Source organism: Patagioenas fasciata, chromosome 5, assembly GCF_037038585.1.
Source record: "Patagioenas fasciata isolate bPatFas1 chromosome 5, bPatFas1.hap1, whole genome shotgun sequence".
Lineage (NCBI taxonomy): Eukaryota > Metazoa > Chordata > Aves > Columbiformes > Columbidae > Patagioenas > Patagioenas fasciata.
Window position 1 is genome coordinate 64,328,032 of NC_092524.1, and position 27,647 is coordinate 64,355,678.

The 27,647-nt window shown below is 42.5% G+C and overlaps 1 protein-coding gene across 1 annotated transcript in view; it reads left to right on the plus strand.

The window, feature by feature from the left end:
* KCNH5 (potassium voltage-gated channel subfamily H member 5) overlaps positions 1-27,647 on the plus strand; it is a 169,633-nt gene that overhangs the window by 123,721 nt on the left and 18,265 nt on the right. The window contains exon 10 of the mRNA XM_065839182.2: positions 3,368-3,564. Coding sequence (XP_065695254.1) covers positions 3,368-3,564 — 197 coding nt within the window. The remainder of the gene's footprint in view (positions 1-3,367; positions 3,565-27,647) is intronic.

Consider the following 27,647-nt stretch of genomic DNA (forward strand, 5'->3'; position numbering starts at 1 on the left):
GGAATAGACCCTCAAGATCACTGAGTCCAACTCTTAACTCTGACACTAAACCATGTCCTTGAGAACGTCATCTACATGTCTCTTAAACCCCTCCAGGGATGGTGACTCCACCACTGCCCTGGGCAGCCTGTTCCAATGCCTGACAACTCTGTCTGTGAAGAATTTTTTCCTAATATCCAATCTGAATCTTCTCTGGAGCAACTTGAGGCCATTTTCTCTCATCCTATCACTTGACACTTGGGAAAAGAGACCAACACCTTCCATGGTACAACCTCCTTTCAGGTAGTTGTAGACAGTGATAAGGTCTCCCCTCAGCCTCCTGTTCTTCAGGCTGAACAGCCCCAGTTCCCTCAGCCGCTCCTCATCAGACTTGTGCTCCAGACCCTTCACCAACTTTGTTGCCCTCCTCTGAGTGCTCAGGGTTTAGGGCAGTGCAGATTTAGGACTTAACATGCTGAGACATCAAAAAATATCTAGGGGGAGGCTTTGAAAAGTCCACATCAGCCTCAAGTGCCCCTGTGTGCCCAGCCCAGCCCCAGGCTCTCCCTGGAGAAGTGCACGTCATGCACATGTACAATATATATGTGCCTCCAATGAGCTGTTTCAGAACAATGAGTTAAATTTTCTGTTACAACTCTGAAAGTTTTTTTTTTTTTCATTTAGTTGCACTGTGTAAAATTAAACTTGAATAAATAATTACGACTCTCAGTGAACTACAGTTAATGGGAATGCAGTGTAGTACATTAATCTCTGTATTTATGAGAAAAGACAGGTTGTTTTGGAGAATCTGGTTGGTTTTGTTTATATTCAGTACTTTCCTTACTGCATTTATAACAGGCTAATGAGAACCAGAAGTGTGTGGGGGAAATGTCAAATTCAAGAACCCTTAAATGCTTCCAAGATTTTACACTTTTGGAAGAGAATAAACCACAATGTAAGAGGAGCTTATAGCTTCAACATTCAAATCCAGTGACTGGTGGCTCATGGAGGAGTGAATAGGTTCAGTTCATCATGTCCCAGCCTTTCTGAGGAACCCAGTGCAGCTCACTGCCTCACTGGACTGAAGACCATGAGAAGTTCTTTTGAAGTTTATGAATGGTGATCTAATTTATCCGTGGGTTGGATACACATTCTGTAACACAACATTATGCAGAGATTTGGAGTGAACATCCACTGCTTTCATGCTGTTGGCTTGAATTAGCTGTGTGTTACCTTAAATTTAGAAAGAAAACGAGTATTCTGCTCACATTTCTGTGGGAAAATTGTAACAGTCCCTGTTATTGAATTCTGTCTTTTTAACTGCGCTCTGCAGCTGATGAAACAGAACTCAACTCTGTCTTATGTCCACCTCAGAGAGCAAATCCATTAAGCAATTTTGTGCATTTCAGAAAAGGTCTGTTTTCTATAAATTATGTAACTGTGCTTAGTATGTCTGTAAACCAGGTTTTGAACTGTGGGTATAGACAAGGACAATTAACTGCAAAGGGTAATTTCTAAACAGTACATTAGAGAAAGGATATGTTACTAGAAAATACTCTGCGATAAGGAAATAGTTTTAAAGCAACTTGTTTTATAAATTATACCATCTGTATTATGTAGTGTAGTTCATTTTGATTACATAAAAATATGTAGAATTATTTAAAAACAGTTCAATGAGAATGCAGTTATAACCTTTCTAAAATATGATTTTGCTATACGGGCTTTTGTTAGAAAATAAAAAGAAGGAAATGAAGGTAAGCACTTTCACATTTTATTTTACTTTATGAGAGAAATATTAGATATGTTTTACTAGATACAATACCTAAAGCAGAGATAGAACTAGAGAAATAGAAGCTCTGACCCCCAAAAGTAATAAGATTGGATAAATTATTACTCTGGTCTATGTTCTCAAAATAGAGTTGAGTGAAATGTTGTGAGTTCTTAAAGGTGGAAGTATTAAAATACATTTCCTTTTCTATCCCAAAATCATTAACCTTCACCAAGGTGCTGCTTGAGGTACCTGAAATCAATAGCAATGCCACCACTGACTGATGGATTTTAGTTTCCTTTTAATAACTGCTAAAAGAAGGAGGTTGGATATCATTGGTATTTGAAACAAAAAATGCGCTTTGTACCATGGCTTCTGGTTCAGGATTTTAGGCATCAGCCGCAAACCCCACACCATGGCCCTTCCCCAACCCATGGCTGGTGAGCAGCTGGGAAGTGAGAGGCAGCTTTTGGATGCTTCAGGGTGCTTTCTGCTTCTGTCTCTTCTCAGAGCAACCATCAGGTCCAAACCTTAAAGTGTCTCTCCAGTCTACATCCATACTGGTGTTTTGGTTGGGTCAGGAGTGTCATTTTTTAATCTAATGTCCTGATCCTTGCCACTTGTCCTGTTTCGGTGTCTAGCACAGCTGTCTGGGCATGTGGATTCCTTGCAGAGGAAAAGAAACTGGGAGATGCAGAGGAGCACATCTCATGCACTTCCACGCCATGGAGATCTTCTGACCGTGGGACTGGACTACATCTAGTCCTAAGTCCTCAAAACGTGCAGGGTGAATGTCAGGTCCTCAGCATCAGCTGCTATACTGTCTACCAATGCAGAAATAGCCATCGTGTGTAATTTTCACATCTGGTTGAAGTTATTTATATGTGCAGATATTTAAAGTGTCAAATACTGTCTGTCTTAGCAAACATTTAAAGACAGACTTAAGTGCAAGCCTAATTAAGTGGATGTGTTTAGGTTTAGAACTAGACTTCTCCATATATTAAAGATTTAGAGCCAGTTACTCAGAGGTTGAAGGTCTCAGGGAAGATTTTGGTGGGTTTTCAGAAGGAGTGTGGTCACTCACACTGAAGTAAAATGTTTAAATGTCCTTTAAAATGTGGGCCTTGGGCCTTGGAAGCTGCCTCTTGAACCGCGCTGCAAAGCTACAGTGATGTAGGAACCGAGATGTCATGGGCTTTTGGTAAGAGCAGGACTCCTAAGCCACTTAGGAACAGACCATCGGAAATATTAAATCACCTGAACATTAGTTAAGTGCTGATTATATTCGGGAGCTTTTGAAAAATCTATTACTATATTCAGGAGCCTTTGAAAAATCTATTACCTGCATGTTCAGCTACAAGGAGACCTTTACCATCTGGCTTTTATGCTTTGTGACTCTTCACAGAGTAATCTATAAATACCTTAAAAACTTGTGGCTACAACTAAGGATATTCAGGTACCTCAGATACTTTTAAAACTTCTGCCCTCACTAGCTTTCACATTTGGGAGCTTAAGTGAGAATATCTGTAAGCATAAGACAGTTTGGGAATAAATAATTTGTGTGCTGAGGAACACTGCGTAAGTTTTACCTTTTAACAATTTTTTCCTGCTGTTTTTCAGGTAAAGGTGATGTGTTTGGTGATATCTTCTGGAAGGAAACCAGTCTGGCCCATGCATGTGCCAATGTACGGGCTCTGACATACTGCGATTTACATATTATTAAACGAGAAGCCTTGCTCAAAGTGTTGGACTTTTATACTGCTTTTGCAAACTCATTCTCAAGGAATCTCACGCTCACCTGCAATTTGAGGAAACGGGTAAGGTGACCGCTCTTCTTTTCTTCTTTCTCTTACAAAGAGATTGCACACTCTTGCAGACTGTTTGCAGTGTTTACAACCGCCAGCTTACTCTTGATGTTTCCAGGTCATTGCAGATTAACTGGCCTTTCAATAAATGTCGTCACTGTTCGTTAATGATGGCTCAATAAAAGTTTCCCATAGATTTGCAGCTCTGAGAAGCAGTCCTAGCAGGGTGACATATGAATTTCTTTTCCTTTTCTTCACAGTTGCTGGTTTTTTTTTTCCCATTGCATAATGTATAAAGTTATATTTTACAGTCTGATGGAATCTAGATTCTGTATTTCTGAGGTGAGCTTTCGTCTCTCACCTGCTAAGATAGAGGATGGAGGACAGTCTGATAGATCTGCAGGGCATAAACCAACTAGGAGAAATATATTGATATTAAATAAATAAAATGTACTCAGCAAAAGTATCATATTAATACCTACTTCTCACTTGAATAGCTTAGAATTTTAATATGGCAAGGTTAATAAAGCTTGGTAGTGATTTCACATTCACAGCTCACTTCTAAAACCCTGTGCTCATTTTATAATCAATCAGCAATGCTCACTGTCCATTAGTCCTTTCAAAGAACACTCCATCTAAAAATTAATTAGCTATAAGGACGTATCTTGAAAACAGGTTAAGGGATTCTTTAATTCACATTGCGGCTGCAAAATTTAATCATGATGATGGTTTTTTAAGATTGATGGGCGTTATATAAATTTCATTTGCATAAAGAAATCTCATAACAATGATTTATAGATTATTGAGCATTAAACTGTGATCCTCTAGCTGCCGAAACATTTTTTTTGCGGCTGTACCTACAACATCTCACCTGATAGTGTACCGAGACTACCTCAGTATTTCCCAAGACAATTTCAGCCTCTACAGTAACAGGAGCACTAGAATTTACTTTTCTGAGTCTAATTTCTCTCTAGCCACTGGAGCATCTTACAAATGCTTTTTTTCAAAGGAGTTTTAATTTTTAGTGCATTCCTTGTGCTCATTTCTATACCAAGTATGGCACAAAATACCCTTGGCAAAATGCAGATGCAATAGGATTACGGTTCCCCTCTGTCTGCGCTGGAGACTGAAAGAGCTGAATTATAATCAGGTTTGGTTCCAGCTTGTCAGCTTACCCCTGACTTGAAGCTTGTTAACTCTACTTCTGACCCAAAGAAGAGCTTTGGGGTTTGAAAACTGGTTTGGGGTTTCTAGCGATCGCCTCTCTGTTGATAAGATGTCCACCAAGCCTTGACTTCAGCATCCCCCCCTTGCCATCTCGCCTACCTGTGACATGCCACCAGCTACAGTCCTGTGATCACAGTTCTGCTCAGGTGTTACTGACGGTGATTTCATGGGACAAAATAATGCCATATACATTCTGCCAAAATGTATTCTTTCCTTCTTTAAACTGTGAACCTGTCACTTCAGCTGCCTTCCTGGGACTCCCCTTCCCCCATTAGCCGTGACAAGGTTGTGTACAGCAAAAACACATACAGATCTTTTCCTGACAGGTTGATATGCTGGAGTTTAACTCTCTAGTCCAGAGATGCATATGGGCAATAGCCTCTTGGTTGGGTTTTCATGGATTTTGTTCTCTCCCACACACCCTTTTTAAGGAAAACTGGTTCCCCTGCAAGACCTTGGCATAGGGAGTCACCCAGGGGGAAATGCTCGTGGAGCTCAGTTTTCCAATACAGATAACTGCTGGGTGTTATGTACATGGACTTTGCCATGGGGGCAATGAATCAGAGCAAGAAGGAGCAGTACTTCTAAAGAAATGTTACATTTTACAGGAGGAAAAGAAATGTTTGTTGGGGATATATGTGGGCATTATGTGAGAGTGAAAGAGTCAAAGAAAGATTTCAATGTGGTACGTGCAAGGTAGAGTTAATTTCACTAAAAGTTGGATGATGATTTCCAAGCTAGTCACTGATCACCTTTATAGACCTTGAGGAATGGTTCCTCCAGAAGACAACCATGTGGCCCCTCTTCAGGGCCCCATCTGGGGTGGGAAAACCATCCCCTTTCTGTTGTCTTTTGAGAGAGCCCATCATCACTAACTTTTGAATACCTAGAGTACATCAGATGAACTCCACCTGTGAGGTCTCATACAGTTTTACTCAAAATGTATTTTTGGATGGAGTTTTTCTTCTAGTATTGCAGTAAGATGTGCTGAGCCAGAGCCTGGTTTGCAGAAATTCTGTGTATTGTTCCCAGGCACAAAATACATCATGCTACTTTCAGCACCAGGGACACAATTTAAGTCCTGTTACATAAAGTAATTCAGGGGATTGTTTCAAACCTCCTGTCTGCTGAAAGTATACATGATTCCCTGTTGGGCACAGAAGTGTTTGATGGTGAGTTCATCTCTTAAAAAAAAGCAGTGTCATCCAGGACAGTTTCATCAGGTGAACAGAATGCAGTTTTTCAGGTAATGAGATCGGGCTGACAGAGCTGCACTGTACTGCAGCAGTTTGTGCTGGAGTCATGTAATCTAAATGGAAATAAAATCATTGTCTGCATTAATTGATTTCAATAGAAATATACTTAGCACTTTTTCTACATAGTCATCACTCGTAAGGTTTGACATTTAATTATAACAAAAATACACTCCTTGCAGTTCTGTGCTCAAGAAAATCACTCTTCTTGCTGTCAAAAATATATAGACAGAATTGTTCTTTCTTCAGGTCTGCTCTTTGAAATATTCCTGCGTGCACTTGGGTCCACACACACTCATTTGTGTTTGTGCTGCATTGTCCCTCAACAAGCACTTAAATGTAGCCGTAGACTGCAAAACAACTTAGACGTTCAAAAGGCTAATAAATTAATAATAGTACTGAGCACGAAAGGTTAGTTCCACATGACAGGGAAGAGAAAGTCACGCTGAAGTTGTTTTCTCACTCCCAAATAACATTTAGAGGCCTGGTATGTTGAGTGACCTACTTAAGGCATCCGGTCAGCGTGCTATTATCAACTCTATTTTTTTTGTGTTTTGGTTTTTGTTTTGGTTTTTTTGTGTGTGTGTGTGTTGGGTAGCTCAGCCTTCATGCTGCATTTGAGAGCCCATAAAGTAAGCATGTCTGCTAGCTTTCCGACCTGCAGTCATCTCTCCTGCCCTGGGTGGTGAGATGACTTTTAATCTGTAATTGCGAAGTATTGCAGCATACTGTGTTTCGTGCTCTGAAATCTTTATGGCACATCTAACATCACTAATGCACACTCCAAGGCAGAACCAGGACTTGGAGCTTTTTTTCTAAACTGGTAAAAATAATTAATCTAGAAAAATATTCTTTAAAATCACAATGAGATTACATAGCTGCCTCTGAAGACTGAAAGTTATAAAGCAGTATTTAGGATGATTCTTCAAAGAGTTAATTACTGCCTTCTGATGTTGGAAGAGAATATTAATAATGTGTAATTCATTAAGTACCTTTCAGGATTTCACACAGCTGGAGCAGGGCCTCTCTGCGAGCCTGAGCTATGGAGCTGGGCCTGAGGACAGGAGCCAAGACAGACCTTTCGGAGGCTCAAACCAGTATAACTAAATATACATTTTATTGTTGGTCAAAATTCAGGAAGGCAGGCCTACATCAAGTTACCAAATGTGTTCCCACAGAAGAGTTCAGCTGAAATATTTTTAAAGGGTTTTTTTTTCCCCTTTTCTCATTGTTGCTTCAGTTTGCACCAGCTAATGCACCACTTCCCGCTAACTGCCAGACCAACACAGTCTGTGCAAGTTCGGGAAGAAAATCAAACCGAAATTTGGCCTTCCTGAAATCATGGCTAAAATTCTCCTGTGTTTCAGTAATGCAAAGATTTCCATCCCCCAACTTTTAAGATGTAGGGTCCCATACTACTGTTTTCTACCATTAGCAAAATGGGTTGTGTTAAAGAACTGAGCCAGGAGCAGCCAGGGAACAGTTGTCTATATAGGGGCTCTGGTGCATTTGCCTTTGGAAGGTGTGCTGGAGAGTGAGCCAAGGAGATGCAAGGGGAGAAGAGTGACTTTAAGGCACTAAAATGCCATCCAGAGAGGCTCGGTTCTTTTACCTGTGATGCTCTTAAAGCCAGGGACAACACTGTGAGTGACTGCTGTTATCTAGTTCCCCCAGCACACAGTGAATCTCTGAGGCTTTTTAGCAGGTGGGGCCATCAGACTGTCTTAAGGCATGTCCTGTTTTTCTGTTTCAGATTAGAATAACTTATTTTTAAATTTTACCTCTGTTTTTGGTTGAGGTTTTAGTGAATTGCATGTTGTCTCTTGACTGAACACTCATCATTTCCATGTCACATAGTTTTTAGAAAAGCTTTATGTTAATTTAAATTCTGCCTTCATGTCTCCTAAAAGTGAAGGTTGCACCAAGGTTCATTCAGGATCCCTCTTCTTTTCTGTTTTTAAGGCTCTCCAGATGGTGTCCTATATTAACAAGTGTCCTGATGCAGAAGCAATGTCAGAGACAGAAATCATTGCTCTGCATATTGGCCCTCACTTCTGAAGGTTGCACATGTTCTGGTGAACCTGAGGACTTTCACAGGTTTTGAGCTCTGAAAGCCATTTACAATTACAGCATCTTAATTCAGAGCTGTTTGCACTTTGCCAGCTGGTGCTCACGCTCAGGCCTGCTCCGTTGTGGGGAGTGACTTGCTCACATAGGAAGGGATCAGAGTATCATCCTTGGGTAACTCTGACAAACAGAAAGCTGCAGGGTGACTGTGGAGCTAGACATGCTGAGCACCTCCTCTGCCCAGTGGTCCGTCTGCGCTGGCAGGTCCATCATCTATTTTCACCATTTTTGGTCTATTATTGGGAGCTTTTGCCATGTGGGACAGCGATGATGGCAAAACCTATCTGGGAAAAACGAGTTTTTCCATCATTATTAATGAAGAGAAGCAGGGGAGAAAAACGTACTGCATAGGTAGCAGCTGTGACTAGTGTAGATCACCTGGTGGGGGCTTCAGTGGGGTCCTGGACTCCCATTCTGTGATAGGGAATGTGCCCACCCCCAGGCTGGTACTTGATCTTCATCCATCTCTTAGCCCTGGTACTTTTGTGCGTACAGCTTATTCCTCTGCTGGTTTGAGGCAGTGGCCAGGGTCTCAGGGAGCGCAGGATCAAGCCTCTGGAAGGGCAGATCCAACAGATCAATTTCTATTATGGCTTGTATGGCCAGCAGTGTTTTGGCGTGACTTAGAGTTTGTTTGTAACTCGATGGATTGCTCAAGACTCTTGAAAATCACTTTGACCTACTTCTTGATGGCAACGTGGATGGCACGTTTCCATTCCCTGTCTGTATCTTTTCAGGGACTCAATAATGCGTCCTGCTGCTTGCTGCCCCTAGCCAAGGCGAGGGGATGCAGAGGGGTTCTCCTGCCAGGCATGGTGACACCTCTTATCACTTCTCGGGGCCAAAGCACAGAATGATGTTAGTCACGTTGTGTTTGGGTGTTTACAGCTCTTGATTCATTATTGTGGTAACAGGCAACTCTCTTGCAAACATGGCAAAGGATTCTCAGCTCACCTCTTACTTTTCCTCCTTTCTCCTCACCTGTAACTCATTAAGGTCAGCTCAATTTGGACATAAAAGGGGAACTTCATGCTCCCTCTCACAGACTAGCCTAGCCTTTAATTTCACCAAATTCCTTTCTCTATCTCCATGTGAGAAAGGAAAGATTCTTTTACCCTGTCTCAGGATACTCCTGCTCTTTCCCGTCCCTCTCTGATCTTTAGTTATCTTGGCTTTTTTCTCTTAAATTGTGTGAATATATTGTCCCAGAAAATGAAGTCTTATAGCTATAGTTTAGCTGTAGTGACAGTTTAACATGATTACAGAGCAAATAAATTATACCCTCTAAAATCAATATGGTTTTGTTTTCTTCCCATATTAGCAGAATCGGCAGCTTCTGTTATGCTTGAAGAACCTTCCACTTAAGACAATTTTTAAAAAAATCTTTGTTGTTTGGCTTCATTACATTCACAGCTGTCTCCAGATATGTTAATATTCCATTCCAGTATTTCCTGAAGGACTGTTTCGTGGATTTAGACCTGATACAACCACTGATGGTGTCTAGACTTCTCTATTGAATGTGCATGGGACAGAACAACTCACTTCAAACACTCAAACAACGTGGCCTCATCCCACCTGCCAATTGACTGTGGTCCCTGGCTGGTCTGTGCCCAGGAATTTCTTGAGAAACTGCTAATGGCTCTGGGCCAAACCCATCCGAGGGATTTGTCTGTATGGAGAATGGAACCATTCCTTGTGCATTTGTAGCTGTGTGATTGCAGACAGCCCAGCACAGGTCATGCTACACCTTCAACCATCAAGAGACCCACATGATTCCTTCTGCATGAGGGTTACAGATCTGAGGCTGGATTTTTTTTTCGGCAGGTCTTCCCTCCCATCTCCTGCTCCCTTGAGCAATTCCTTGTGTCTTTTCTCCCCTTTAGGGGCATGGGGATTTGAGTTTGAGACAGTCAAAGGAAGGAAATTAGTCCTTGGAGGACCATTCATGACTTTGCTAGGTAGAAAAGCAGCATAAAAATTAAGAGAGAAAGCTGCAGCAGCGTTACCTTCACCCCTCTGTGCCTCTCTGCCAGACGCCATGGGACAGCTGTCTGAGCAGAGCGATGGCTGTAAAAGCTGTCGATGGGTTTACTTTCTCACTCTTTTGTTTTTTTCTTGGTAACTGTGAACCTGATGCTTTTCTGTGTGCAGCGCTCCCTCCACTCTCCTTTTCCCCACTTCATCATCTCCCTTATGGTGATCTCTTCTGGGCACCCTTCAAGTCACACAGACTGTGGGAAATCAGGGATACAGGAGCAGTCACACCTCTGAGCCCCTCTCTGGAGGCACAGAGGGAGGACAGTGGTTTTCTCTCCTCCAATAAGCACAATATTCTCCCTTGGCTGTGACCATGTTTGTGGACAGGTGCAGAAGTGGGTGATAAACCTGAAAACTCTCCTCTCCTTACCACCTCTAGGACTTGAGTATCTTAGTGAGTGTTTAAGTACTTACCTGAAAAACAGAGCACTCTGTACTCCTCAGGGTCTTTGGGAGACCTGGGGTAGCATGGGCTTGTGACACAATCTGGATTAATACATTTTGCTTTTAGACTGCAGGCAGATGCAGAGATTAGCCAGCACACCGTCATCTTTAATAGTCTTTCAGAGCCACATTAATCCCACAGGGTACCAGCAGGCCCCTGTTCTATTCTGAATATAATCTCTAAATTAAATACCTTCCTCAGAGGTCCTGACCCTGCTTCTGCAGGAGCGAGAGGCAAAGCACCACGAACTTTGTTAAAAGTAGGACTCAGCCCAATTCCGATAATCCTTTGACATTACAGAGGTAGATGTATTTTTTTTCCCCGTGACATGTAGCTTCTCTTTCTAAATCTAAATCAAAAGGACATTTGATCTTGTTTGTCGGGCTATTATTTTAGTGTAGGTTTTTGTTGAGAAATGCAAGGCAATTTAGCATACTTTTCGTTCAAGGATCTTTGAACAGTATGGTATGGCTGAAAAAGAATCATGTGTGCTGATGTGCTGCTTTCTGCATGCAGGGACTCAGCAGCTGTTATGAAAGGCACTCTGCTGATTTATCCCAGTGAAAGGTACCAGTGTCTCTTCTTCAGGCAGGCAATGCAAACTGAGTAATTTATTAGTGTGTGGAAAGATCAAATGTGAAAAGTCAGGGATGGGCAGCATCCGTAGGAAAACAAAGGTGTAAACTGGCTATGTTAAAGTGAAGATCCAGATTGATGACAATTTGCTGTTGTGCTTTTTGCGAATTAATACAATTTCTTGTTTAGAAAGCTCTCAAGAGACTCTCCTTAGTTAGCTCAGAAGGCTTTCTGCAGGCTGTCTGCTAATATTGATTCAGAACAGTGTTGCTCGCACTGGACTTGAATGATGATAAAAAAATAAATCAAAGGTTTGCTATTTTTAATCTCATAAATATTAAAAGATAAATATTTTGTGTTCACCTCCCCTCATTGATTAAAACTGATGCTTTTAATCTCTTCCAGCTGCTAGGGAAGGGGAGGCAATGTACATGATGCAATGGGAAGCAAAATTGCCCTTTAATTTTTGATTGCCAGTTAAGAAGGTCTTTATCATCAGCTCCTCCTGTGTTTTTATGTTGTGATGAGCATCGGCCCTGGCAACTCAGCCAGCAGCAGATCACCATCCCTGTCCCTGAGCTTCTCCTGTGGGCTGTAGCTTTGCCAGGCTTCACTCTACAGCAGCTCTTCTTTGGGCAGGCGTCCTAACAAAGCCGATCTCCCCCTGCTAGTTTTATGTGACTCCTCTGGTGCCTAATATGTCATGGGAGTGTTACAAATGCATCTGTGTTACTGCTGAGAGTAGCCAATTTATTCTGTGATGCCTTCAGTGTCCCTGGGAGCTGCCAGTTCCCTGCTTTTGGGCCACCTCCATTATATAGAGTTGCGCCTAGTGCTGAGGCCACCGGTGTCTGAGCAGGTAGGATTTGCACAGAAAGTGGGGAAAGAGATCTGTTGTATTATCTCACCCCTCTCCAAACAATTAGCCCAGAGCAGTGAATGTCTTTTTGCATGAGCTGCTGAGCCTAATTATCAGGTAGATCTACAACTTTTCCAACATGAGAACCAAAAATAAGAGAGGGAAATGTTACAAAACAGAGATGATTAATTCCAACTGCTTTGGTTGCTTCTGTCCTTGCTTCCTGGAGCTGAACAGCAGACATTTTAGTAACTCAACACAGTATGACTTGCAGGTATGGGTGAAGTTTCTATGAGTTTCCACACTAGACTTCTCACTCCTCAAACCTTACTTCTACAAAACTGGGAATGCCAGTTGCGATGCACCCAAAACTGTGTCTGGGGAAAGAGAACTTCTGCCTGCTCATTGGGATCGTAGAAATGGATTCCCAGAGGCTTCACAAGGAGCAGACAGAACTTCAGCATTGTTCCAAGTGGGAGTTTCCTGGCTCTGCCCAAAATGGGATCCATTTCATCCAATCTAGAAATGATCGGTAACAAGTTTACAGCTGTTTTGCACAGGAGAGTGCACTGATTTTATTCTTGCCTCCCCCTCTTCAAACAGGGTTTTGCCTTGGGTTGCGCATAAAAGCTTCTCAGCAGTTACATACAAAAGCCTGTAAAATGCTAAATAAAACTCCCTGCATAAGTTCTTTCTTTTCTGTGTAATTATAAATCCATCCATTTATTGTTTTGCAGGGCACACTTCACCCAAATGTGCTGCTTCAGCATGTGATAATCATTGCAGCCATGCAAATCCTAGATTTACCTTGCTTTGAATGCTATTTTTGCCTTCTACAGCAAAGAAATAGTGCATGTAGGAAAGTATTAAATTGTACACAAAGTGCAAGAGAAACTTTGTGGGGAAGCTTGCATGAATCTCGCTAGTTTTAGTTAAAAATAAAACCCAGCCTGTCACTTCCAACTTAGTGATGGCTGATTGACTGTGCCTTTTTTAATTGTCAGTCAGTTGCTGTGATTAGCAAGCTGCTGCAGTTAGGTCCTATGTGAAAGAAGTCTGGAGGAGCAATTTTGAGGGTAGCTGATTTCTATATATGCCAGAGGTGGGCATAGCTGTTGGGAGGGACAGAGGGATTCCAGGAAGCACCTGAAATAATGTGAATCCCCTATTATTGCACTTTTGAGCAACTTGCTGAAAGGCAAAAAACTTCAGTGTTTTTAGGAAGGAATATATATTATTAATGCATGTTTTTTCCTCATATTTTTACTTCTTCATTTTCGCAGCCCTTAGTCTTAATTTGTTTCCCTTCCTAAAGATAACAAAAGCATAATATAGTTTTCATATGTCAGTTATTGTTAAAAAAGGAGCATAGTGTAAGCAGTTACAAAAGTCTCTGATTTTGTGAACTCCATTAATTAAACTGTCAGTGATCTTTTGAACCTTGGGACCTCCCCTCAGACTTTTTGATGAATTGCAGATGATTTTATTAGTACGCCAGGAATCTGCCTTCAGCTTTCAAAAAGTTCTTGTATGGTGCTTCCTATCTAAATATTTCCATCAGTCCCTGTACTTCCAGACTTATATCTCCGTGACCCGTAAGTACATATCCCTTTTGGAAACAGTCCATTGTCATCTGGTTTTTATTACGGACAGCACTCCCGTTACCACAGGAACAGGCTTTGGCTTTTCCTGAGAGCCCAAAACACTTTGCACTCCCTTAAAGATGTGAAAATGGAGACCTAAGCAACCAGCAGATGACAGCAGCAAAGAACAGCCATTTCTAAGCAGGATATTTCTACCAGTTAGCTGAATGTAGCATTTTTATTAAGATTAGCTTTGCCTTTCCATTCTGTGCATCGCTCACCCATCAGTGCACACACATCCAGTGTTCCTTCTCCATGTCCCTGACTTTATCAGGGCATCTCAGTACTTAATTTCTGTGTCCATTTTCACTGATTCTGCCTTCCTTGACTGCCTGCCATTGTAATGAATTTCCATCTCCATCGTGTGTCTAAGGCAAATCCATTTTTAAATGGAACAGTTGTTGGTAGTTTAGAGCAGCTCAATTTTGAATGACACCCATCCTTCTCTGAGGCTGTATTAGCCCTCCTGCCAAAGTAGAAATGTAAATAGATGAGCCAAATCGTGCATGTTTTTAATGTGTTATTAGTTGTCCTTGTTTCAATTTGTTAAAGGACTTAGCCAATACCCTCAAGATGTTCTACAAAAGTACATAAATAATAATTTACAAGCACAACGCAGCTGTGCAATAATATACTAAACAGATGCCTGATTGATCTGCATGAACCATCAGCTATACCTTAAAGCATTTATCAGAAAGTTTGAACCAAGGCATTATGTGCCCTGTGGTCCATCAGGATCATGTATCATGAAGAGCTTCTCCCAGACCAGTTGTGCTCAAATTCAGCCCAATGTGTCAGATATCTGTAGTAGGGTAGGTAAGGACTCTGCTTGGACAGAGACTGACCTTGCAAAATCCCCAACAGCCTTCTTCAACCTTACTGGCCTTCTCATGGGCAGATGCTCTTGCTCTATGGATCAGCTCTGCCCCATTGGTGGAACATCTGGCACAGCTGCACATCTGTAGGCATCCCCTAGCATCTAAGATGAGTGCTGGACCCCAACAAGGAGAGTCAACATCCTAGAAGTGCCAGGACAAGACTTCCATGGGAGAGGGTGACTGAAGAACTGGTGTCTCATGTGAGAGGCTTAGACTTAGCTGGATTTTTCAGACACCAGAAAAAAAAATCAATCAAACCAGAGAAAAACAGAGAAGATGCTTTAGCCAAAATCTCAGTGGTCAAAAGGACTGCTGGGAAGTGAACGCAGCATCTGAGATGGAAAGGTAACAGAGCCAGAGGCAGAGATCTGTACTTCTGTCTGGTGTCTCTCTGCATCCTTGCAGCAGCATTCATGCTGTACCAGCTGGTGTTTTGTTATTGTGTGTGCACAGGGAATGGTATAAAAGATACAAACAGTGTGTAAACAGGGTGCAGCATAGTCACAAATGGGGAAATACAGAATCATCAATGTTTTCGATTGCAAAAACCTGTTATTTGTTCAGGTGCAGGGTTTTCTTACTAGCCTCAGACAGGGGGAGAGGACAAATCAACTGGACTAACTCCAGTTTTACATGACGAGGTCATTTCTGATCACTTTTAAAGCCAGATTTGCCAAAGTATACAATACCAAGGATTACAAACTAATTTGTTTGGGTCTGGAGCAATGAGATAAGCTAAGGCTGCAAAAACAGCAGGCTCAGCCTCTAAGGAGCATCCTGTGTCAGTGCCTTAATACATGGATAGGAACATAAAACAGTGCTGATGAGCTTTACAGAGATCCACATCTAGAAAAGAGGTGATGGCTGTGATATAGGTGTTAGGGAAAATCAAATGAAAAAAAACTGAAGGACCTTTTCCCCGAGAATAGACTAAATGCCAGGACACAATAGAATGATATCCACAACTAGGATAGAGCCAGATCACTAAAATCCTTCCCAGCAGAGCCTTATCTTATTGTCATGAAAGCCCAGGGATTGATTTGATGCAGTCAGTATGAAAATGGGAAGGAAATGGCTCTTCACCATACCATCTGTTCATCCCGTCCCCATAGCCCTACTAGTTAACTCTTCTGTACTGACTCTTCCTCTTGCTGATACCCTTCAGAAATAAATACAAAGCTCTGCAGAATCACCAGTTCCTCAGTCACTTCTTCTGAGGTTAGAGAGAACATCTGATGGTCCCTTTGGGGACAGGCAGAGCACTTGGTCCTCCCTGGGTGTTTGTCACATAGGAAACCTGCTGGGTTTGCTCGCAAGAGGCTCTGATACAACTATCATTAGCTGCTTCATTTCTGCAGAAGTAACCTTCAGGGAACAGCGCACCTCTCTTTGTGGGGAAGTTTCACATGGCTGATGCAGTACTTCCGTGCTCTCATAGGGAGTTTGCTAGTTGGTGGGTAATTCTCCTCCAGGCTCTTCTGGCTGTGGGTGATTTTCCTTGACTTTCTACCCCAGAGAGGAAGAACTTCCCTGGTGCAGGTTCACATATGAGGAAATATTAGCAACATCATTGAAATGGGGTCTTTGCACTCTAAAAAAATTTCATTTAATTATGCCATAAATACATCTGCCAATTACAGATGTCTCTGAAAAACTGTAATACCTCCAATCTCTTGAGCTAAAGCACCCTCAGTGGCTAAAGGGAGATGCTTAGGTGAAATTAGCACTTCTTTTCATAGTATATTTCTTCTTGACTGGGTAATCTTCAATGTTTGCATGCTTCTGTCTTGAGTCTTTTCTTCTCCTCAAGGGGTTGCCCCCACTGAAGCACTGGCTGTAATCATATTAACGGCAATTACAGGATGTTTCAACATTCAGCTCTCCTTACTCACACGCTGCCAGCTGAGAGCTCTTGGCTGGGAAAATTTTAGCTCCTGCTGGGTGAGATGTTTCCCTTGAAGAACCCCAGGGATACTTGTTAAGATTATTTCATGAGCTTTCTGTAGTTAAATGAAGTAGACATTGGAAGTTTAAATAACCTTTTGCTCTTTTTTTTACCTGTTAAATTTGAATTTCTCAATGGTTCAACTGAGCTATTTCACATCTATTATGCATTGGGCTGACCCTTTCTTTCAGTCTTTCAGTGATCTGCCAGACTTCTTCATCTTTCCTGAGTCTTGATTTCAATTTAAGGGAATTGCCAGGTCACACTGCCAGTGGGTTTTGTTCTGACAGAGATGTGAGTTGCTGAATTGCCTCAGTTTGTTCTCCCTTGCAGCATCCCTGTAGCTTTGTTTGCAGGGTATCCCATGGGAAAGGTAGCATGGGGATATGCCCGACAGTCATCTGAGCTTGGGTTTCATCCAAAAGATCTGTAGAAAGGGAGTGAGCACGGGCAGCACTTACCTGGATTTGATCCAGCCAGGTTCAGTCTTCTCTGGTATAGCAATAGGCTGTATTTATGGGTCAAGAAGGAAAAGAAGTAACTGTAAGGTAACTTTAGCATGGCTGGTTGGCTGAAAGCAAAACCGTAGTGCAGTGCGAGCTTTGGACTTGAAAGCAGCAGACTCAGAGCAGATATGAATTGAGCCTAATTAATCCTGCCTTTTTTCAGGGGGATGCTACGATGCTACAATGGGGATCTTTGTGCCTTTCTCTGTGGTGCAGCGTAGACATACCCTCACCTTCAGCCCCAGGAGCATTTAAAAGATCAAGTCCTTGCCTGGGATCTAAAAGCAAAGGGGAAACAAGCAAATGACTATCCAGCCACCAGCCTAAATCTTTTTTCTCAGGAACACTACTGTATTTTTGAAGTAGCTTGAATCTGGATTCTGTGCTTCTCCCCACCAGACTGGTCTCCACTGTGAGACCCGGTTCAGGTGAGGAATGTCTGTCAGTGAGAGAGCAGCATGATTTACCTCTGGTTTGTAATATGGCAAGATACAACAAGGTTTGAAAGATACAACAAGGTTTGATGCCTTGGCTCTTCCAGGTACAGAGACGGCCCATTGTCCCTTTCGTTTCGGTCTCTTGTTCATATGTTCTACCCTTTAAAATTATTTCTTAATTTCTGACTCATCACTTCCAAACAAAACTGATGGTGTTCTACATCACATGGCAGTGGAAGTGCTTTGTTTTAATTGAAGCTCCTGTTGTAGAAGCATTTCAATAAATCAACAAAACCTTGCAAATGATGAAGTGAACAGAGTAGCTGGTAGCACATTCGGTATAAAACCAAAGTTTCTGAAAACCAGGGAGGATGTCCTCAATGTCAGAAGCAAGGCTGATAGCAAGAGGTGTTATCTTTTGTTAGACGAGTTGATATAGCTGGAAAAAAATCAACGAACTTTCAGTTGCAAAGCACTTTTTCAGCTCTGAAGACTTCAGATTAAATTTCAGACACTTTATAGCCTGGTACAGTAATATTTAAGGAAAAAAAAAAAACATAATGATTCCAATTAATTTAAATTCCCACTTAGAGAAGAGAGAATAGTTCATTTTGGGAATAATTTGCAGATATTTTGCTGATGTATTACTTCGTAAATGGAGAGTCTCTCTGAGGCATTTGTTGAGACCATTTGGTTTCCAGTCAGAAACCCGTAAGAGGCAAAAACATAGAGAAAAAAACATGAATTCTGCAAATCTTCTAGGCCCATGTTCTGTGTGGCTTTGTGCTAGGGATATGCAGGAATACTGGGTCTGTCACAAGTAGGGCTGACCAGAAGCCAAATATTAAGGGCTTTTTTTTTTAATTTTTATTTTTCATTGGAATAAAAGCAAGACCTGAACATTTTCTCTAAATAAACAGAGATAGTGCTGCCCACCTCCCTGCCCTCTTTCCAACACAAACCTAAACAGCAGTAAAATTGTCTTGAACACGATTCAATTTCAGCAATTAACTGCAATTACAGTTGAACCCTTCCAACTATTTGAAATCCAGGTCTGTATTTCCCAGACTGGGCAGTAACGAGAGGAAAGTCCATTATTATGTTAGTAATTGTATTTAACTTCAATATATCTCTTCATATATTTAATCTTTTTGCAGTATGGCTTTTCCTATTATGAGGTTTCTGGGCTGGAAACCTTTGTTCCACCTCTTGTTCGTCCGCTGAGCAGGTCAGTGACCCTGGGCAAGTGATATATGACCTTTCTGTGCCCTGGTTTTGGGATCTGTCAAAAGAGGCAGCAGCGTGAATCCTGCTTTCTCCAATACAGGGAAAGAAGAGTGCTAGATTAGTATTGCATAGTATTATTGATGATTGGTTTTCTGTTCGAAGTTAAATCAGGCTGAAGAGTGGGTTCAAGAGTCATTTGTCACTTTTCCCCATGCCAGAGAGCACCATTTCTGCATTCTGCCCCAAGCTCAAACCACCCCACTTTCATCTGGAGGCTTTGAACTATCTTTCCCTATTTATGCTCAGAAGTATATAACTTGTAGGAGATACTGCGCTGGGCAAAACGAAGGCTGCTTTCTTTGAGGAGGTTTATTTTTAATAATAATAATCTGTGATAAAATGCACAGACTGTAACTCATCTGCACCACAGCAAAGCCTGAATCAATGGACAGCGCTGCTTACTGACGTTTCATTAGGCCAATGCCATGACAGATATTGATGCAGTGGCCAGTAGAAGTTTGCCAGGACCAGTTGGAAACTGTCCTGTTGAAGGGACACTGTGTCACAGTGAGCACTGGGCTGGGAGGCAATGGGAAGCTCCCTTCAACTCCAGAGTCCTAGAGTTCCTAATGGTGATGTGCTGGCAGGACTGGTGGTGGCAACCTAGTCTTAGTGCACCAATTGGTGGTATGTGTCACCAGCTATTTATGTCAATGTGGAGTTCTAAAAGTCATGGGATGGATTTGTTGAGGTGAGTGAAGGCTGTGCTGATAGTCTTCTCCACATCTAGTGAAAGATCTTAGGTCTACTGAGCTTGGGTTTTTAGCCTTCTGCAGGTCTTCTCTTTCCCAGGGGTTGGAAATCCACCATGGGCACCATAAGTACCTCAGCCTCCCTTCTTGCAGGAGCTCTGCTGTACAGAGCAAAAAGCATCTGCAAGTTAGAAAGTCCAGCAAGAGTGTTAGAAATCTCCTCCCCTCTCTGCCTTAGCACCAGGCAGAGATGTAGAAGAAATATCTCCCCTGTCCTTTGCTCCCTCTAATAACTGCTTCAGTAAGGAAGAGAAGGGAAAGGGGAAAGTAAAGGGACATGAGTATGAGATACTCTCCATCAAGAGCATGAAAGAGAGATTGGTAGAAGGAGGCATAGAGCAGGAGGAACCATTTAGTTTGCTCACCCACTAAATGACCAGCCCAGGCTAGACTTGTTTACATGGGAGAGTTGTTATGGAGTAAAGGAAGGCGTGAGTTTAAATCCCAAAGTGGATAAACTTAATCAGTGAGAAGGAACAAGGTTTCCCATGAGGCACTACTCAGTAATAGTTACACTGCAACAGTTATCCCAAAATCGCTCTCTACTCAATTTTCCCATGTTTAACTATCTCTCTGTTGTATACAAAATCCAAATTAGCCCCTGATTCAACAAAATATTTCAGCTCCCTTGTCCAATTTCGTTGTTGTATTGAGTTCAATGTAGGATTTAGGGTCCTGAAAAGGAATTAGGAGGCTAAACCTAGGCCTCATTTTCCCCAGTTGTGACAGGAGCCCCATAGTAGGAACTGTGTCTCTTTGGATCGTGGTCACAGCTCAGTCTTCCGAGGCCACACAGATCAATACTCCTCTCTGCAATGGGCTGACCCTAAACTAGGCCAACTGGTGACAGACCCTTTTTGAAAATACCATAAATTAATAAATAAAGTAACCTTGCTGGTTTATTCTTTAAAATAACCTTTTCTGTATGTGGAAGATGCATTTTGCTGTCTTTGATAGTATTGGAGAAATAGGTCTGACTGTTCTGCAACTTGCAGAGGCATCTGCTGTTTGATTAAAGCAAAGAAAACAGAAAATAGTGAGGGCAAAGCAGCAAAAGAAGTAATCGGCTTCAATTTTAGAGTCTTGTTCACAAATCACGACAAAGCTCCCCACTTCTAAAGGTGCACAGGGCCCTTCTTCAGCAGCCCTTTCCAAGCAGGAACACGGAGCCCAGCAGGCATAAGATAGAACAGCTAAACCTGCAGCAGCAGAAAATCCATGTGTTGTTTTCCCCAGGAATACAAAGAGAAGGAGCCGTCTGTAAGTGCTGAATGTATGGGCAGGAGGTGCTCAGGTCAGGGCAACTGAAAGAACAGAAGAGCTCCTGGTTCAGGAGATTGAGCTCCTCTCAAAAAGTGTTCTTGTGGTTGGTTGTAAATGTGTGCAATTGTGCAAACAGACTAGGAGGCTTTGGCATCTCATCTCAATCCGACTCCTTAGCTCAGCACATTCTTAGTTAAACATATAATCACACCCATTTGAAGAACCAGTGCCCATCACTCAAGCTGAGCAATTTGGCTGATTCTTCCTTGCGAAGTCGGTGTCAATGCTGCCCTCAGTCAAGGTCTGACTGATGCTCCAAGGCATCAGCAAAGGCTTTAATGTAGCATTGTACATCTGTTGTGCACTGCCCTAGGTGTCTCAGTGCAGCGGTGCCTTGGGCTCTTAATCTTGAGTTGAAATTCTAAGAACACCTATGTGTATTTTTGATGGCTTTTTTTAAATGAACTGTCGCAGTTTTGGCAATAGACCAGAACAGTGGCCTGTCTCTGCTATCAGCCTTGGATCCTAGTCTCTCAGTTGTAAATAGTTAGCAATGACAGAAGGTTTTGCAAATAATTGCAGAAATGAGGGCAGCATTATTATCCTCTCTTATACTGGGAGAGATGGAGACGTGAAGAGACAGTGTGATTTGCACAAGACCTTCTACTTGGCCAAAGGTCAGGCTGGCAGAATAATCCATTCTCCTGAATCCCAGCCTGGTGCTGTATGATTTGGGCCCTGATGCTCTCAGGATGTGATAAATGTGACTTGGATTTGTGTGACAAATGTGACTTGGATCCCTGCCTGCTTCTCTTCTCTTTCTTCTTCAATCCAGGCATGTTTTAAGTAAAACAGGATGACTTCAGATCCATAGCAAATATGAAGTAGATGGGGCAAACTCTCAACAACTCCCTTCTTAATATGCATGCGTGTTCGTAAATGCAGATCAGCCTAATTGGCTGCCAGCATACACAGATGTCTCTCTGCAAGAGTAGTCAGGTGCCGTGTGAATTGATTGCAAACACAAATTGGAACCAGATTAAGATTTGACTTACAGTAACCAATTTCTAAAACACAGAGCAGGCAGTAACGAGGTGATGGAAGTTCTGGGCTCTGTAAAATCAGTTATTGGCTGTTAGGTTCTTCTGAAGAGTCCCTCCCTACATGCCCCGCTTTTTCTTTAGATGAGCAACTTGAAGGGCATAGTTCTTAATGAAGTCACGATGAAAGGATTAACCCCTTTCTTGCACATATAATAAAACCCCATTAAATTTCCCTTAAAAGAGATTTTTCTCCTTTCCTTGAAGTGAAATCACTTTGTTAGTTGGATAGGAAATCTTCACATCTCTTACAAGTCAATTCTATAATCATTTAGGAGGAAACTACATGAATACAGTTTCTCCAAAGCAAAATTAAAATGTACTTGGTAGCAGGCTTCTGCATGCTACTGTGTCTGTGAAGTCAGGATCAATGGAAATTTGCAGAAAGGCTATTATTTACTGTTTCTTTCAAGCAGCCAGCAGACTAACCTACAAAAATCTTCTTTTCCTCCAAAATCCAGCAAAGAAAGACTCTTTAGTTAAACTCTCCTATCCCAGAGATTAACTAATTGCTCAGCAGTCAGTCATTTTCACTGCACAGCCAAGGACAGCGATTCCTTTCGCACACACAGATGAAGTGATGGTTTAACACAAAACAGTTCCTAGGACAGGAGGATTAAGGAGAATTTACTGGAGAGCAATTAAAACAGTTGTTAGAGCAATTTGTTTTTGAGGCTCAATTTCACATCAAAGTAAAGCTATCTGAGGAGTGTACAGAACAGAAGAACAATAAAGCCATCATTTCAGGCCATCTATTCTACATCCTCAGAGTGCAAATTAATAAGGTGAACTAAGAGGATGTGGAGATTTGAAGGAGTAAATTAGGTGAAGCAGCCTAAATGCAGTTTGCATTTGGAAGGAGGTGCTCTGGCTTCAGTCTCTGTTGGCTCTCGCTTTTTGTGGCTTCAGCTGCCCTCTATTTCTGCCAGGTTTCTTGTTACTGTCATATTCGGCAGTTTCTCACCGTGCTTCTCTGTTCCAGAGACTCCTGCCAGCACAGAGCACTGCAGTCAGAGACTCCTCTCATGCATGAGCCATACCACAGAGCTGTTAATAGAAGCTGGGTCAGAGCCAGTGCTCCTTGCTGCTCCTTTGCTGGTGTTTGCTGGTCTTGCTGGCTTGGTCTTCCCATCGTAGCTGTCTGCTCCAAGCTTCTTGCCATGCCTTGACCTAGAAGGAGGCATCACTCCAAGCTCTCCCTTGGGATCAAGAGCTGGAATTGCATCTTGTGAGTGATGCTGCGATTGCCCTCCCTGTTTTGGAAGGGCAATAAACCTGCAATGAAACAGGTTTTCAAGGCAAGGGACCAGTCCAGACACAATAAGACCATTGATGGTGGCATGGCAGCAGCTTCTAGCATCCGTCCCAAAGGAAGATTTACCTTAACATTGACTGTTCAGGTTTCTCTGGCTCGCACCAAGAGTCACAGACTGGACCATTAGCGGAAGGACCATTAGCAGAAGGCTCATGGCTCTTCTGTTGAGACAGAACTGCAGCTCTGCTAGTACAGGCCCTAGGACTCCTAACTACAAACACAAGGGATTGTGTGAAGTGGTTTCCTATTCATTTGTTTCTGTCCATTCTTTCAATAGTTTAACTTTTTAAATGTAAGCACATCTTTATTCATGTAAATTAAAAGGAAGACTTGTTAGCATCATAAAAGTTCAATTAAAAAAAAATTAATATCTGAAAAAATAAGGTTTAAAAACATTTTAACATGAATATTAACAGTGAATTATGTTCTCCGTGACCTGCCTAGATTTAAAAAACACTTCAGTTTTGGACCAAGTCTGTTTACCAAAGGTTACATGTGAGAAATTTGACTTCACTGGCATAGTTTTCAGAATATCAAAAAAGAGGGTACCCTGATATGCCCTGTTTTGACAACTGAAGGCTGGAGAAGCCTCCTGGAGAAGGCTAGTCCTCAAGAACTGAGGGATGAAGCACCCTAGACTCAACTGAGCACATCAAAGCAATGGCCTGGGAAGGGTTTGCTGATGGTGACAGTCCTGAGCAGTGCACGGTGCCAATGGCGGGAGAGATCTGAACAAGATCTGTCCTGCAATATCTGAAGTAGGATCAGATTTGCAATGCCAAATAATAGAATCATAGAATAGCTTTGGTTGGAAGGGACCATCAAAGCTTATCCAGTCCCACCCCTGCCATGAGCAGGGACATCTTCACCCAGATCAGATTGCTCAGAGCCCCATCCAGCCTGGGCTGGGATGTCTCCAGCGATGGGGTATTCACCACCTCTCTGGCCAACCTTGGCCAGTGTTTCACCACCCTCATTGTAAAACATTTCTTCCTCATGTCCAGCCTGAATCTCCCCTCTTTTAGTTTAAAACCATAATACCTTGTTCTATCACAACAGTCCCTGCTAAAAAGTCTGTCCCCATCTTTATTATCAGCCCCTTTTAAGCACTGAAAGGCCACAATAAGGTCTCCCCGGAGCTTCTCTTCTCCAGCTGAACACCCCAACTCTCTCAGCCTGTCCTCCCAGCAGAGCTGTTCCAGCCTCTGTTCATTTCTGTGGCTCCTCTGGCCCCTCTCCAGCAGGTCCATGTGTGTCCTGTGCTGAGGACTTCAGAGCTGGATGCAGGACCCCAGGTGGGGTCTCACCAGAGGAGAGGGGCAAAAGGGTCTTTGTATGGGAGCAGCCACAGCCATCCCAGGTTGGCCCCAATTTCCTAGGAGCTGCAGGGAGGCGGGCTCGGTTCCCAGCAAAAGCTGGAGGAATTTCCAGGGGGCCATGGTAGGAACAGGGGGACTTTGCCTTCCCTATTGGTGCTTCATCTGATTGCAGGCAAAATGTCTGTTTTTTTCACAAGCTTACACTTGGACCCACCAGTCTGGCATGGTCTTCTCTGCAGTTGTCACTCATCCTCCCTCTGCAGCTTTTAAAATAACCATGTTTGTCTGAAAGGACTGGCTGGTCTCTGGGTCTGTGTGGGGAATGCGTCCCAACAGGGAACTGGTAATACCCCAGGATGCTGGGGGAAATAAAAATAGCATCAGCTGAAGGGTATAATACACACACATACACAGGAAAAAGCTTTATAGGGAGGCTTTTTACATGATCTGCACCAAACTCTGATATTTGCACTGCTAGAGGCAAGGATTTGGATACTTCTTACCTATCATCACGTGGAGGATGGCTGCATCCAAGTGACATGCACAAAGCTGCCTGTATAGACACAGGAGACAAACAGGCATTGCAGGGTACGGCTTGTCTGACCTGTTTTAACACTGAGCTGCAGGTGAGATGACTCACAGCCTCCAAGTATCTTTTTCTCTCCTTCCACCATGCAGGGCTCCTGGAGAATGAGTTCAGATGCAGACACCGTCTTTGTAGGTGAACCCTGTTCTGAGTGTCTGGGCTCTGGAAATTGGGTGTATTTTGTAGTTTGTTCTTAGAAGCAGGAAAACAGCATACTTGTCTGAGCACAGCATGGGTTGGGGTATCCTGTGCTGGGTCTGAAACAAATTTGCCTCCTTCAATAGCATATGAAAAATGGCAGCTTACTTTTCTACAATCCACTGTGAGATGTGAAAATTAATAGCATTTTCTGCAAACATCTCTACAAAGCTTTGTTTTATGTTGTTCAGCCTAGGCATGAATTAAGCTTTCCTTATTATTTTCAGTTGTATTTGTTGGGGTGCTTTTAGTATCACTTATGAAGAAAATGAGGTATATGTCATTGCAGTATTTGTCTGTTACTGGTTATATCATCAAAAAATTTAAAATCCAATTGCCAGTTTCATTTGAATCATTTCAGGCCAAGGAGGCAATAGACGAGAGCTCTCCTATTTCCAGAAAAGAACTTATATAAAAGCGTGTCAAGACTAACACTACTTGTCAGGACACAGACCCTTTTTATGGGAATTAGACATTCCTGTAGGATATGGACCAGATCAAATCCCTCTGGTGGGATCTGGAAGCTGATAAAGGAGCAGCTCTGCGGGTCTCACCTTCAGTGTGGTCCAAGGGATGGTGCATTCCCCTAACACGCAGCCTCCATCTCTGCAGCAGGCTTGGAAAGTTCCTACTCAACTCGTTCCACTCATCCCACTGGCCCCATCTGCAGCATTTTCCAGTACAACTGGGGGTCTGCTCTGTGCTCTCAGATGAGTCACTGGCATGGTCCAGGTTAAAAATAGACCTATTTATTTCTTCAAATTTATTAAACTGGATCATTTCACTGATCTGATTTTCAGCGCTGCTAGGGAGTGGAGGTAGTTGTCTTCAGGGCCACAATATTGAATTAAGGTGCCTTCTAGGATATTCTTGTATTAAGTGGGACCAAAAATACAGAGATAAGGACAAATACATTAGATTGTGAGTAACCAGATGTGAGGAAGATGGGCTTCTACAAGATATTAATACAAACAAGAAAGTTCCCTCTGGAACCAATTTTTGAGAGGTGTCCAACACCCACATCAGCCTAGCCTATGCATTAATGATTGTGACCTGTCAGTTACTTATTGCAGCCTAAATCCAGCCACATGTCAGGCTCCTCCTTCTCATCTACATGGCTGTATGTAGCCGTGTGGGCTGAAATGTTGTGTTTGTTTTCTGTTCCAGTTTTTGGCACTGCATGAACACCTGGTTAGCTGAATCAAGCCATTTCTCCTAGGACAGAGTCTTCCCTTGCTGCAGGACTCCAGCATCCCTCACTTACCCATCAGCCACATTTGTTGGATCCCTCAGACTGGGCACCCAGAATTCATTAGTCACTGTGAAAATCTTTACCTTGATGGCCTGGTGTGGCTTTTCCCCTCTCTCACTCAGTGCACATCCACTGTATTCATCACCATGACAACTGTGTGCCCTTTTGCTGTACTGTTATATTTTCTGTGAGTTTCTGTGGTGAGGGACAGGCACATATTAAACTGCAATAGCAACAGCATGATATATTCTAGGAATGGGACAGGATTATCTCTGGTCAAATATTTGCCACTTTTATGAACTTACTGTCATTCTTCAAGACTTCTACCAGTTCTTTAATCCATCCATGTACCTTCCTTGGAGTCTCTTATTAAGGGGTCTTTGCAAAGGGAGCAAGATCACAGAGGGATGATTTTCACAGTACCTGTACAAAAAATACAGCAGACAAGGAATACATTTCAAATTATCTGAAAAGACCAGAGCTTTACTGATTAATTTGGCAGTATATGAAAGAACTTGTGTGAGTCTCAGCCTCGAACTGGCTCCCCAGCCTCTCATTGCTGCTGCCCATGTCTGCACTTTGCTTTGGATTCAGTTATACAAGTTGACACCTTCACAGGAGCTGCTCCAGCTGTAATTATTCCAGGTACTAGTTAGATTTGGCTTCTTTTGTGGAAGTGGCAATGGGATGAGTTTACATCGTGGCCAGTTACCTCTTGATGCAGTGCTATGCTGGTTTGACTGAAAATGAGTTGGTTTTCTTCGTGTGGTTAAAAACCTTCCTTTTTCATAGCTAGCATGGTCATTATTTGGACTTAGTTTGAGTACAAGGAGATAACACCCTGAGACATAGTTAATGTTTTTAATCACTCTGGTCTGAGAGCCAAAGACATTCTGAGTGCTCTACCCAGAGGTGTGAGGCATCGGGGAAGAGGGGGCACGGATGGGGCAGAACTTGACTGACATCCAGACTTATCAATAAGAGTATTCCGTCCCATTAGCGTCATGTTTCAGATATAAGGAGAGTCGGGACCTTCCGGTTCTCTCTCTCTCACTTCTTTGCTTTCTTCGCTCTTTTTGTCAGAGCCAAG